Source organism: Coloeus monedula, assembly GCF_965178545.1.
Source record: "Coloeus monedula genome assembly, chromosome: 1".
In the NCBI taxonomy this organism is placed as follows: Eukaryota; Metazoa; Chordata; class Aves; order Passeriformes; family Corvidae; genus Coloeus; species Coloeus monedula.
Genome location: NC_138781.1, coordinates 121,126,328 through 121,141,416, shown reverse-complemented (window position 1 = coordinate 121,141,416; position 15,089 = coordinate 121,126,328). Strand labels below are relative to the sequence as shown.

Below are 15,089 nucleotides of genomic sequence, written 5' to 3'. Positions count from 1 at the left end.
TGGACAGATTTTCACCAAAGAGCAAGTACAGCATGAGAGAACTGTTAATATATGCTAATTATACAAGTGTGCCCAGTAGTTTAATTAAAGTGGAATGTTTACAAACATTTCAATGTGCTGCTGAGAAAAAAAAAAACAACAAACTAACAAGGTTGCGTTTATACAGAATAAATGATTACAGAGGAGCTTTCTTTAAAGAAAACATTCAGGTTTTGATTATTTGGCTCGTGTGACAAAGGATCTCTAGGAAAGTCAAGCAGAGGTGAAGTCTAAGCCTTTCATATGCTGCCTACAAGAGCAAACAGTAGGATTATTACCTGCATTTAACGGAAACTAAATGGAACTCCCAAGCTTACCAGACTTACTGTGAGGGAAGATCATCACCCTCTAGGAAGTTCTTTCTCCCTTAACTGCATATCCACATAGGTCTGCACTCAATGAACAGTTTTGTGCCAAAAATGCCAAGATGTTAGCTAAGTGAGTGAGAATTTATGGTAATAAAAGTTATCACATAAAATTATGAGATGGAAGATTCCATAGGCTTTCAGGTACTGAGAAACAATGAAATATTTTAAATATATAAGCATTGATACATTTTCTTAGTGCTTGACAAAATAATGTCAACTTCTGGGACCCTCAGTTACTCTCAGCTGCTATTAAATACTAAGATTTAACAGGTATTTGAAACAAAGAGACTGTGATAATATGTAGTTGTAGGTTTTGGCATAAGAGGGAAACAATTCAACGATTTAGTGAATCCCTTTTCTTCATACATCACTCCTTAATCAATAACAGTCTTCAGAAGTAATAAGCAATATAACTTTACCTATATTCTGAACTGAAATATGCCCAAACCACAGACTGCTCAAAATTGGTATCACAAACTTTGGCCTTGCATTTATATAGAGAATTGTTAGTATATAGTATATAAAATATATGCATAGTACATGACAATTCCTTTCTGTTGGGCTTAAATATTTGGCCCACAACACAATCACCACTTTATCACAACATAAATTTGGAATAATACAAGAAGTCTTGTCTGCAATCTTTAACATAAAACTTTAATTACTTAGCACATGAAATGAATTATGATTAAAATCATGCAGATATTCAGAATGCAAAACAAAATACTTCAAATACAATTGCATGTTTAAAATCTACTCAGTCAAATATCTACTTTGAGGTAAAAATGTAAGAATATACTAAGCAATTATAACCTTAACATAAATAAACAAGTACTAGTATTTTCAGAACAAAATTATCATGGAAACAACAATTTTTAACACATATATTGATATAAGAGATACAGCCCATCTACTCTCCTTCACAGTGTGATCCACTCATCTGATATAAATCCAAAAATACTAAAAACCTCCACACTACTAAAGCACAGCAGCCAGTTTCCCCCAACGTAAGACTCCTACCTGCTTACTGCAGTGTTGGAGCAAGTTATGTGAAAAAATATACAATTTCAAAGATTAAGGGGTTTAATTACACAGCTTCCAAACAAGAACAGCGAAAGCTGCACAACCAAATCCCCACTGAATACTACAAAATGCCTTTGGCCAAAATTACAAATATAAAGAACTGAAATTCAGGTCAAAAACACGTGACCAATCAACACATTTATGCTGTCACTTGCATGCACAAAAGCAGACCAGTTCTGTGTTTGTGCACCTCAGTGTATTTTTATTTGGGGTTGTGTAAGTAACTGTGTAAAGAATCATGTCACTGCAGAGGGTCCAACTGCATACTCAGATGCAAAATGACCACAGGCCTCCTCTAAATCACGTAATTTCCCCAGATGACAGTGGTCTCTCACATTTCTCTAACTTCCAAGAAGAAAAAAATTTGTATTTATTTTCATCACAAGTAGTACAACTAGAATACAAATAAGAACATTCTATCCTAGTCTGCAGCAGCTGAGGTTTGCATCTCCTGAACTGATTCACTCATATGAGCAACAATACAAGGAAAATGACATAAAAACTAGAATATAAATATTATACTGCACCATGAAACACTACAAATAGAACGTACAAAAATTATATTAGGGCATAAATTATCTGTAAACCTATTAAAAAGAACACCTTAATACAGTTTGCAAGGTAAACATAACCTACAGTCTAAGTTTTCAAATGGCTGTTTGTCAATGCAGCATAGAACATTTCCATAGTGCAAATCTTACCAACTGTATGAAACATACTGTCCCCTTCAGAAAATGCTCCTTCCCCCACCCCCCTCAAAACAACGAGTCACAAAGTCCTATCTCATTTCACATTTAGTATAAGATGTGGTTTGAAACATACTAACATACAGAAGCTTAATTTTAATATTGAAAAACGTTTGAAAAATGTTGAGAAATTAAAATAAAAAAGTTAGATATGTTATAGCTGGAAGACATGAAATCCAAAAACATGATCCCTGGAAATGAGGAAATAAAAAGACACTGATATCTCCTTTCTTTCATCTTTTGGAAACATACTGTATGACAGTACAGCAGGGTCCCTGGGCTGTACAACAACCGTAAGGTTACTTTAATTGCTGAAGAATCACAGTGTTAAGTATATCTGCTTCTTGCAGCGTCAGGCTTTCATCCGTTAGCTCTTTATTTGGAAAGGTAGTCACAAGAACAAAATCCGTTGTTGCAAAAGCTGGACGGGACTGGATAATGAAATCTCGAATATGCTTAATCCTGTGAAAAGCATATGGATATGAAAACTCTGTATGATTCCATCTGACATATATCTCTGAACATTAAGATGATCAGAGAACACAAAACCATCAAGCAGACTAAACCAGTAAGTTCTAGATTTCACATTTCTTTTTGATCCAGATAACTAATGATTGTAGCCTACAATTTTTTTGACTCTTGCATAAAAAAACCCCTGAAAAATTATATGTTGCTTGTTTTCTCAAGGAATAGAAACAAAATTTGTAATATGGAATTATATTGCAAACTGATACATAACACAGGAAGCCAAGTAATTTCAACATCACTGTCAGAAGTTTCATTAATTAGTATATTCCAAAAAGGTGAAATTATTAATGGAAGAGAGAATCTTAAAATATATGGTCACAGTGAAGAGAAAGTAGAGGGGAATTACTAATGCACTTCAAAAGCAAGAGGTTTCTCCTACTCTCACTTGGCAGTGAACTTCTGAACAATAGTTAATAAAACAATCACATCGACAAGAATAATTTAATTTTATAAGACACAGATTAAAAAAAAGTAGAGATAAAATCCTGAAATTTGAGGTTTTTCTATTAAGACACTAAGCTGAGAATAAATCTGTGAAGATGTTTTGTAATTAAGTTGGCAAATATACTGCAGCCAAATAAGCAGGGATTTCAGCTTTCTACCAGTCTTCAAGGCCTATAACATAAGTAATGCACTTTAGCAGCTGATTTTGATCATATATATGTCAAAGATAACCATAAAGATTCACAGTCAAGAGAAAGTTAATAATGATTAAAATAAGCTCATTGTCAACACAACCTTGGTTGTTACAGATATTACTGGCAAGTTTACCATTTCTACACTTTCAGGCAGACAGAAGAACACACAACTCAGCTACAGAGGCTCTCAATAAGCCACATGGTTTGTCTCAGACACTTCTCCAGCAGGTGCTGTGAAGAAAGGATCTGAGCCTGTACTCTTAGGATATATTATCAGGTCAAAAGTATCAAAAAATACTGCTGTATCTTCCTCTCTACTGGCATCTCACCTAAAATTTCCTCATTGTAGTCTGTGTACACTGTCAGGTAAAAAAAGCTACACATCGTCCTTATTCTGAGCCAGGAGGAAAAAAAGGAAACAGATGAGCTATCCATATAACAACATTAACATGGAATTGGGTCCATGGTAACACCACTTCCAAGTCAGGATTCAAGTTGCAGCCATGTTCTAACACAATTGTGCAGATTTCAAATCAAGGCTGACTTTTAACACTGTTTAAGCATGGATAGAACTGCTGCCCAAATCTCTGCCCTCTGCCCAAAGTTCTCTCAGCCATACAGTGGAGAGTGGAGCTTTGCAGAACCTTGCACTAACACAACCTCTTAGACAAATAAATGGGGTTGACCAACACCATTTGTGGCACTGGCCCAACAGTGTCAATAAAATTGGTGGCAAGCTCTAATCAGCAAAGCTACTAACAAATCTAAAGCCTCCATCATGTTCACACATTGCCAGTTCTTAGGAGATGACCATCCAAAACAAAAAGTAGGTTCTCAGTATTATGTCCAACCCACATGCTGGAATTGCAAACAAGCATAAAGTGTCTATATACCCTTCTGCATATGGGCTGCCATCTACACTTATATCTGTGACATGTTTTGTCACAGCCTCGAGTATAACAAGGTAGAAAGCTGGAATTCTTGATTATGGGCCACAGGATTTCTCTGCCCATAGTGTGGACTATATTCCAATCGAGACTATACTCCACACTTTGTAATGAAGTGCTTTCACAGTGTTTCCCAAGTCATCCACCTGGTCCTCCCAAGGAGGGCCCAGGGCTGGGATGGCTACATAGTGGGGCTATCCAGATTTCAGTTGTCCTGGGAAGAGTTACGGCTTGTATTATGTCCTTAAAAAAAATCAAAGGACATAACTGGTTATAAAAGTTTGTATAAAAGTTGCAGTTATCAAATATACTGTGTTTCCAAGTACAGAATTTTTGACAGTCAGTTTATCATACATCCATGTAACGAAAGTGACACAGAACTATACACTTCAGCAAGGCTGGTATTTCCCCCTTTTTGATGTCTTGCTGAGACTCATTTAATGACAAAACACAAACTTATCGAAATAGTTAATGTTACCTGCGTTGATGCAGAATCAATTTACCTGTGTGTTTGATTAAATCTTTGTATTAATCGGCTTCCATCTGCTAATCTAATTTGAATTTTAGTTGCTGGCATGGAATCATCAATCAGAACAGGTGCATTAAGAATGGATTTCTCCTCCTCCTCTGGGGAAGAAGGTGTGCTGACTATTTCAGGTGTAAGGCTATAGGATTGGAAAAAACCAAACCAGATGTTACTAACAGAACCATGACAAAGTAGTCTGAAATTTTCAGTCACAGGAATGAAACAGCATATGAATACAGAGCACAGAACAGAGATTCTAGCTTTTTTCACCTTCCAAGTTTTTGCCCTTCGCCACTGAAAGCTTTGAATCGCAGTCTGGGCTTCACATATTCCTGTTCTTGGTGATCTTCCATACCCAAATTAACCTGGCCACCATGAACAAGTCGCTGCAGTTCCACAGGAATTTCCCTTAATTACAAAAATAAAAATTTTCCAATTACATCGTGGACTGCAAAAAAAAATTATCCAAAAAGTACACACACAGTATGAGTCAATAGTAATATTATGTCTACTTTGAAAGTCACGTTTAATTATTTTATGAATTGATTTCATCCTAAATGAAGAAAAAAAAAAAAGTGAATTGACAGTCAAAACCTAGAACATACTGACAGCTGAATCATAGAATGAGCTAGGAAAAAATGTCAATACAAAAGCTGTTGAAACAAGTACCATTCAGAGTTAAACCCTCAAAGGAACCAAAGTATTCCAAATTTTTAAGTGCCCCATGTATCTGGTGACAAATACAAACTATATTTTATGGGTTCAGGCAAAGAAGTCTGGAACTTTTAATAAGCATGTGGAGAAAGCATTTTACTTCACTCCAAAGACACACCTCAAAAGGGTTGCCATTTTAACTCACCCTCTTTTAACAGACTCAAGAAACTGAGCATTTGTTGGATCTGAATAGGATCTCAACTCGCCATCATCTAAACTGAATCCATTTCTCCACAGTTTCAGCAAAATTTGAACCTATGAAGCAAAACCAGTGAAATAAAAAAGTGAAGACAAATAAGGTAGTACAATTTCATACAGACTAGTTATAGAAGTTTTAATCTATACTTAACAGATTTTTTACCAGATGACAGAAAGAAGGCAAATGACAGAATAAGAACAATACATTGCACTGTACCTGTCACTGTTAGATTCTTTTTGAAAAATCCCAGTAGTTATAGACTACTATCTTCTTCTAGACCACTTCCTACCTTGGGAAAAAGAATCTCTTAATCTGCTATCCATGACAAAGTATGACATAGTGAGGGTATAGTGATCTTTGCACTGTTCTAGTTACTTTCAAAAGCAGAAAACATTTTTATTGATAAATTAAGAAATAAACCCATAAAATTACAAATTACTGCTGATAAATCTGTTACAGCAAAACCTACACTTTCCTCAAATTATTACATGCTGAGCTCCAACAAAGCTGAAAGTAGCTCCATTAAGTTCAAATGCTAAGAATCCTGGAAACCGGCTCCCTTTGCTCCCTTCTTATTTTGCTACATCCTACATGAAAGGTCCAGCCAGGACGTTTCAGCTTCAAAACCTGCACCTCTCTTCCTTCTAAGTGCTTTGCCATCCAGCAAAACTAGACTTTCCTAGCCAGTAAAACTGGCTTCCCTTAGAAAACAAATTCTGCTCCCAGTTATGGTAAGTCCACTGCAACAAGATTCTGGCTGGCTACAGCTGGCTGTTACTTGGAGAGTAGAACGATTACTGAAGAGCAGAAGTAGAAGCTGTTACTGAAGTTAGCAGCTCCTTGTGTGGCACGACAGCACCCCCTAGCCAGAACCACATCCTTTGGGCCTTAGTAATTTCTTGGGTTTGTTTCTAGACAAGCTGAAGATTTGCTTTAGCCATTCACAAAAATAGCAAAGTGCAGAGAACTTTGTTTTTCCCCACCCTCTCCTTCACACCCTGGTTTTTAAGTGATAGGAAAGAAAGGCCTCTAACCTGCTGCTTCACCTTTCCTAGAATACATCCATGCACTCCAGTCTGAGACTGGCTGCTTTGCAAGCCACAAGAAGAATCCATTCCCAGAAGGATTAAAATGTTAGCATAACTAAGAGAATCCAAGACAACACCTGGTGGAAAGTAACTGAAAAGGAGGTGTGCTAAGAATTTTAAAGTAATTTACATTTGACAATTCCATAATGGAGGCCTTAGGGGATACCCAATGCAATGAACATCTGTTCTCTATGGACACTTCAACAATTTCTACTGAGCACGTATCTAATATTTAGATATTATTTTTTCCTCATAGACATAGTTACTGTAATACTGGCATTTCAAACTGTAAAAATGATTAAGCAGGCCTCTGTTAGAGGTTTTGTTTTCTGCTATAAATTTTACTTACATCCTGATTTTCTCCATATATGTATTCAGAGTGCTTTTGTGATGAGTCACCCAATCTGTATCCACCACCAGAAAATGACTGAAAAAAATACACAGAAAAACTTATAAAACATTTCTCTGAAACAGTTTATTAAAATTCTTACCTGGGTGAAAAAAAAAAAAAAAAAAAGCCATCCACAAGCTTGCTTCTGCAATAAAAAGCAAGTACTGTTCTATCATGTATTTTCTAAGTGGAAAATTCTATCTAGCAGCCATAATCAGGCTAAGCAAGCTTTGTGTGACACATTTCAGCTTCTGTTCTGTTTACTTTTTCAAACATAAGAATCATAGAATACTTCAGTTTGGAAGAGACCTTTAAAGTCACCAACTGCTCCCCTGTGACAAGCAGGCACATCTTCAACTTCATCATGTTGCTCAGAGTCTGGTCCCACCTGACCTTGAATGTTTCCAGGAATGGGGCATCCACCACCTCCCTGAGTAACCTGTTTCAGTGTTTTACCACACTCATGGTAAAGAATGTCTCTCTTATATCCTCTTTTATGTACCCTCTTTTAGTTTAAAACCTTTACCCCTTGTCCTACCAAAACTGGCCCTGCTAAAAAATCTATCCCCATCTTTCTTATAGGCCCCCTTTAACTACTGGAAGGCTGCAATAAAGTCTCCCCAGACCCTTGTCTTCTCCAGGGTGAACAGTCCCAACTCTCTCAGGCTTTCCTCATAGGACAGATGCTCCATTCCTCTAATTACTTTTGTGGCCTTCCTCTGGACTCACTCTAACAGGTCCATGCCCTTCTTGTGCTGTGGACCCCAGAGCTGGATGAAGCACTTCAAGTGGGGTCTCACCAGAGTGGAGTAGAGGGGCAGAATCACCTTCCACATCCTGGTGCCCACACTTCTTGTGATGCAGCCCAGGACATGTTTGGGCTGTGAATACAGACTGCTGGGTCATGTCCAACTTTTCATCCACCAGTACCTCCAAGCCCTTCTCCAGAGCTGTTCTCACTCCCTACATTCTCCAGCCTGTGTTGATCCTGGGGGTTGCCCTGATGCAGATGCAGGACCCTGCACCTGGCATTGTTGACCTGATGAGGCTCCCATGAGCCCACTTCCCCAGCTTGTCCAGGTCCCTCTGGATGGCATCCCAGACTTCAGGCACATCAACTGCAACACTCAGCCTGGTGCCACCTGCAGACTTGCTGAGGGTGTGCTCGACCCCACTGTCTGTGTTACTGATGAAGACGTTAAACAGCACTGGTCCCTCTATGGATACCTTGTCACCATCCTCCATATGGACACTTAACTGTTGACCACTACTCTCTAGGAGCAATGCTACAGGTAAGAGATTTTGATTTGGGATGCAAATTTAGTCTGGATTCTTACTGAATCAAATGTAATTGAAAACAAAGCATGTAATTCCAGTTCATGATGATTTCTAATGATTTCCTCTGAAATAGTGTGGTTCTTTTCCTTTATTTTCTAGAGCAAGCTATTTGAGCACATAAACCTGTGTTGAGCAAATCCGCTATTCACAAATCACAGAAAGGGGCACTTGCTCTCCTGTGGTTTTATGAATTTTAGAGACACAAATGTAAAGAGAGATCAAAACATCTCTTAACTTTTACCTTAGCTTTACTGAAATCACCAGATGCTCTCGAGGCTTCATCTAATGGGACAGCCCCATGTTCTTTTGCTTCCTTGAAGAGTTCAGCAACAATTTTACTCGGATTATTGGAAGCCCCAGAAATCTGTAATCCTCTGTATTCTGAGTCACCTGAATAAAATCTTTAGAATAGTAATGCACATAAGTAACAATGCTTTAAATGACAAGCACAATTTTTCTCTTTCCATCAGAAGAAAAAAAATTAATGAACAAAGAGACAAATTTGGCACAAAACCTTTTCATTCTGATAAATGTTTCACTTGGTTCTGACCTTCCCAACAATCCAAGCAGCACTACACTAAAGACATTTGACTAACAAAGAACCAAGGTGCCTTCTGGAGCAGATCCCAGAGATTAGGGGGCAAAGCTGTAAGTTTTAAGTGAACACAGTCCTGATGCAGCTGAGCACCTTATGTGGCTGTCACCTATTCCCAGAAAGACTGATTTCCTTAGGTGTGTCCTGTGCATGGAACTGTGTCTGGACTGGATAGAATATAAATTCACAGCTAACATCACCTTAGCAGAACAAGTATAAAACTATTCTTGGAAAACCTGAACAGTGCTACAATTTGATTTTTTAATTCAAACATCTAGCATACTTCCCTTCCTGACAGTATCAGAAATGGAAATTTTCTAATAAATTTAATTAACCTTTCAAGGCATTTTAAAACCAGCAGAAACTGTTGTGAAAGCTAATTTGTAGGTGTTTTCTTCACCACAGCACCATTACTAGGTCTTGAAGACAAACTGTTGAACTACAAATAATTCTGTTCAAAACTGTATCTGTTTGATTATAAGGATCAAGATATTCCTCAAGAATTATCTTGAGAAAGGCACTATAATCTCTAAATACTAATGAAATAGATGCTGTAAAAATATCTGTATATAAACCAAAACCTGTCAAATTTGTTTTGTCTTTGATTACAGGAAGCATTAATAATTAATAAATGCCTTCTACTTTCCTCAACTTTTACCCTTAACCACTTGGGGTAAGGCAAGTCAATTAATCCATGTGAAACTATCTCCAAGACCAACGATTTTATAATGTGTTGATTCCACCATATTTTACAATTACCAAAACACAGTATTGGGTATGAAGGTACTGTACATTCATACTGTTTTTACAATGCCACATAATTGTCAATCCCTAAGTAACATGTCCCCTTTGTACATAAATCTGTATTTATTACCCCAACTACCATTTATATGGAAAACCTTTAATTATTAGATCTGAAAGAAAAATAGTGGTAAGGAGATGAAACAGCAATTCTTACCAGAATTTGTATTCAAGAAAGAAAGGAAGTACTCAAATATTTGAGCAATAGATACACAGAACAATTCAGGATACTCGAGAAAGGCAAAAAAGGTTTTGAGTACAAGTGTAAGTTACAACCTTTGCAACAATACAGGTTAAGGCATCTACAGGTCCTACATCACTCCAGTCAGATTCTACTAAATATAATTTTATGACAAGAGTGTACAGCTAACACTCTAATAAGTCCCCTAGCTATTTGCAGGACAGACCTAGGTCACATGCATTTTGAAAAAACAGGACGGAGCACAGTGCGAATGTGACACAAACCCCAACTACTTTCACAATTGTTAAGTTATTTTTTCCATTTTGTTTTAAAAATACCTTTGGTTTTCTTTGTCATCGCTCATGCTTCTCTCTGGTTTTCTCAGCCTTTTAAGAGAATCCAGTTTAAGACTGCCAAGAGAATAAAAAAAAAACATTTGAGGATGACTGGCACATAAACTTCATATCTAACTTCTGAAGCTACTTATTTTTCAAAAACTTAGGATATCAAGTTGTGTTTTTTGGTTTTTGGGGTTTCGGTTGGTTTTTTGGGTTTGGTTTGTTTTTTGGTTTTTGTTTTTGTTTTTTGCCAAAGTACACAGCCATGAATGCTTCTCAGTGAATAAGCAGGAAAGGGCACATGTATGGCAGAGTCATTTTGCATTAACAGTTGGACTGCATGGTCACAATAGGCCTATTCCAACTGAACTATTCTATGCTAGCATAGAAGAGCAGCACTGTTTCCGTGCAATTAATGCACTGCTCATCTGAGAGCAAACTGAAGTCTACCAATTCATCTCTTCCTTCTCACACAGATTGCAGAATGAATGCCAAGAAATAACAAGTATTTGCCAACTATCACACTGAAGTGTTTGAGATACAGTATTGCAGCTTTTCCTTTGACTGGGAGTAGGAAGTTTTAACTTTATGATATGTATTGGTAAACGGAGCTATTTGCTTTATTTGTAAACTTTTTTCTATGTAGCTGGTTAGTCATCTTAGGTGGTTTCACCAAAAGAAACAAAAAACCTCAAAACCCCCACACTTCCAAGTGTTGCACACTCTGCTAAAAATCTCTCTTCCTGAAGAGATCTGCATTTTCAGTGTACCTGAAGCATGACTGGTGACTAAGATCTTTTCTGTTGCTTGACCTCCTTAAACACAGAGATCCATATTGGCAGCAGTGATTGAAAAACAAGACACATACAAGACATGCCATGCATGGCATCACTGTTAGTAATGTTATAAAGACTTCTTTAAATTATTTTTAAAAAATAATTAAAAACTGGAAATATTATTTTATTTAAAAAATCCAAGACTACACTGAATCTTCAAATGTTATGTGAACTGCAAACACCGTAGGTTAGCAAAAGCTGGACTGAAATATAGGTATGTGTCTTTCCTTCCACCTGCCCAACCCAGAAAAATTCATTAAGAAGCCCTTATTATTTCTGTCACCCCAATAGGAGCCTACTAAGGAACCTACAAAAAATTTTTAGAATCATTATTTGTCTCATCAGACACTGACATAAATAAAACCCTGAAAGCAGCTCAGTTGCCAAGTTTCACACAAGCTGCCGCTTTGCTGAACTTTGAAGAAGCAAAGAACTGCAGTAATTTTCTGATACAGCAAATTTCCAAATTCTGTCTGTGTAAAGAAAGAGCAACACAGCATTTTGCTTATAGCATCTTATATGAAGTGGGGTTAAAGAGTTTTGAAATACCTGGAATACCAATTAGTACAAAGGCTCCTAAATAAATAAATTTAAAAAGCATTCTGAGAAGACAGACAATGCATTATTGCAGGGACTCACATTTTTGATTCTGACTTGCTGTAGATTGCTTTTTATACAAAGAGGGGATCAAGTAAGAATGACAAAGTTTTTTTAGCTAATACGACACCTATCCACACATTTCTGAAAAACAAAACATGTCTTACCTCTGTGATACCTTTGGGTTACTGGTCTTTGTAGCTGCTGGCTTATCAGAACACAATGACTGCCTTTTAGCTTCATCTTCATATAACTCTGCCAAGGCCAGCTGTAGGAAACAGAATTCTTTTTTGTAAGTCTATAACTCTAGAACTACATATAGAACAGAAATAAGACAAAAAAGAATGTGAAATATGCATCTCTCCAGAAAATTAGAAACATCAACATGAGGAACCCAAACTAAAATTCAACTTCCTTTCTGTTTTATGGAAAAAAACCCCAAACTACACAATGCTTAAATGCCATTATGACTTGGAACTTGTACTCTTCTATCCTTTGGTTTCCACTGCTTCACTGGCTATGTACAGCCTGTATTACATTCAGTCATGAGAGTAAATACACACAAAGATATTAAGCATCAGCTCATTAATGGTAACAAATTGAAATAAAGCATCTAGCTAACGCTCTGATAGAAAACAATAATAAATTCTACAAACATTTTACATAGAAATGTAAAAAACATAATTCAAATAAGCTTGTACTGGGATGAAGAACAAATTCAGCCTAGCTGGCTTGAATTCAAGACATCACTCCACAAATACTTAAAAAAAACCCAACAACTTTTTCACAAAGATCCCTGAAATGCAGCCATTATCACTGGCAAGTCCATTCTTAGAAAGTTATGCAAGGGACCTGCAATGTCCTTTCAACAATCTTTCTTTTGTTCTGGATAATACTCTACTTTGTCAAATCATCCTTAGTTTTGTCCCCAAACCATTCTGTTCACACTATGCAACTGACATTAACATTTTATCATACACACCAGAAAAGGTAGTAGGCTAAAATTTCTTTATAGTTTTATGTAGAAAGAATACACATTAAAAGAAAATGAAACATCATCTGTCCTTGAAAACACACTGCTAGGAACACAGGGTGCTAATCCCATATTATTTTTTGTTGTTTCTATAATATTGTGAGGTATTTTCTGCAGAGAAAAAAAATACATACGAGGAATTATATCCATTAAAAACATTAAATTGAGTAAAGACAGCCAAAAAAAAAAAACCCCAAGACCAAACCTGCTGAAGACCTCCATTCTCTCGGAGGATAGAAGAAAATACCTTTCAGATACGTAAAGCTGATGGGTAAGTCATAGAAAACACACCCCATTACCATCCCTAATCCAAGGACTGAGGGATGCTGAGAGAGCATAGATGGGCATAACCAGGCTTCTGTGCTTTCCTCATAACCCATCTCTTTTGGTGGCACCACAAATCAAGTACAGACCCAGGAGGGTACTTCCTTGGGGTTTAACACTTTATCAGTAAGCCCAAGATGCCAGTCTGCTTCAGTTAACTAAGACCTTGTGAACCAAAAGTATCAACATAGACTTTATTACTGTTACATATGGAAATAATAATAAAGCAATCCCAATACAACAGTAACACTGGAGAAGAGAAAGCTCCACAGAGACCTCACTGGGGGCTTTCAGTACTTAAAGGGAGCTTAGAAAAAAACAGGGAGAGAGACTTTTTACCTAGGCATAGTGATAGGACAAGGCAGAATGATTTTAAACTACAATAGGAGAGATTTAGATTAGGTATTAGGAAGATATTCTTTACTCAGAGGGTAGTGAGGCATCAGAACAGGTTTATCAGAGAAGTTGGGGATGCCCCATCCCTGGGAGTGTTCAAGGCCAGGCTGGATGGGGCTCTGAGCAACCTGGTCTAGTGGACAGTGTCCCTTCCCATGGCATAGAGGTTGGAACTAGATGATCTTTAAGGCCCCTTCCAACTCAAAGCACCCTATGACTGCAGCAAAAATAATCTGAAAAAGAACCTATGAAAATTCCAAATAGTAACCAAGAAAAAAAAACTATGCCCATCTTTCTCTGTTAATTATGTATAATTAAACAGAATAGGGAAAGTTCCAGTTACTAAGTTTTACCTGTTTTCCAATCAATTTCTCGTTAAAATATTTCAAACCTTCAAAAAGTGTCAAATCACATGCAAAAAAAGGAATACTGCTAAAAGAGTTTGTAATTAAGCATTTAAGTACCAATGCTGAATTATATTTGTGATCACACTCTACTTTTCCCACATGCACCCGGGAAAAGGTCTTGTCCTTAGTCTTATACCGCATCTGCGGAGACTGACACTTTCATGCGGGACAAGACATTCCTATCAAATAATCAAGGAATGCAATGACACTGAAATAGCTTCAAGAACAGTTAAAACACAGCTGGTGAAGTGTCGGGAGAGTCCTTCCTGTTCCTTGGAGAACTGAGCACCCGCCGTTTCCTAAGGGGCCTAGTTCTCTTCCAGAGGCATCCTTCCCTTCCCAGCCTCAAAAGGGGCGTGGGAGCTGAAGGAAGAAAAGCCGACTGGGCTCAGAGGGCACGTCGGGGCAGCCCCGGCAGGAGACCCGCGCAGCGCCCGCTGCCCTCAGCACCGGCCGGAGGAAAGGCCTGGGGCGCCCCCGAGGGGACGCGACGCTCCGCCCGGCCCCGCCCCACCCCGCCCCGGCAGCGGGGCCGCACCTCCGCCCTCTCACCTGCAAATCCCGGGCACTGGGCGGGCGGCCGCCGCTCCGGGGCTGCCGGTCCCTGCGGCCGGCGGCGGCTGGAGCCGCGGGCACATCCCCGTCCGGCTGCGCGGGCGCTGCCCCGCCGTCCGCCATCTTGTGGAGGCGGTGGCGAGGGCCGGGCGGGGCGGGGCCAGCGCCGCCGGGGCGGCCGCCATGGCAACGGGAGGAGCCGTGCCGTACCCAGCGCAGCGGCCCGAGGCCGGCTGAGGGCCGGCTCCCACTGTGCTTATGCATTTCAGCAAACAAAACCATCAGCATTCATTGGTTGCGAATTGCATAGCTTGTCTATCAGTTAGTACTCAAAGCCCTGTTGGCTAGTTGTACGTCTCGCTTCTCATGCTACCTACTGTGCAGGTACAGTTCTTCCCTCCATTTGAGTCCGAGGTCCATT

General features: G+C 38.6%; 1 protein-coding gene across 1 annotated transcript; it reads right to left on the bottom strand.

The window, feature by feature from the left end:
* Positions 1-2,535: 2,535 nt before the first annotated feature.
* On the bottom strand, positions 2,536-14,791 carry UBXN2B (UBX domain protein 2B; the record flags this gene model as incomplete). Its single annotated transcript, XM_082297208.1, has 9 exons — positions 2,536-2,698; positions 4,853-5,014; positions 5,146-5,283; positions 5,735-5,844; positions 7,226-7,303; positions 8,847-9,006; positions 10,521-10,592; positions 12,121-12,221; positions 14,666-14,791. The coding sequence occupies 9 exons, from the start codon at positions 14,789-14,791 to the stop codon at positions 2,536-2,538; spliced, it is 1,110 nt and encodes a 369-aa protein (XP_082153334.1).
* Between the last annotated feature and the right edge of the window lie 298 nt (positions 14,792-15,089).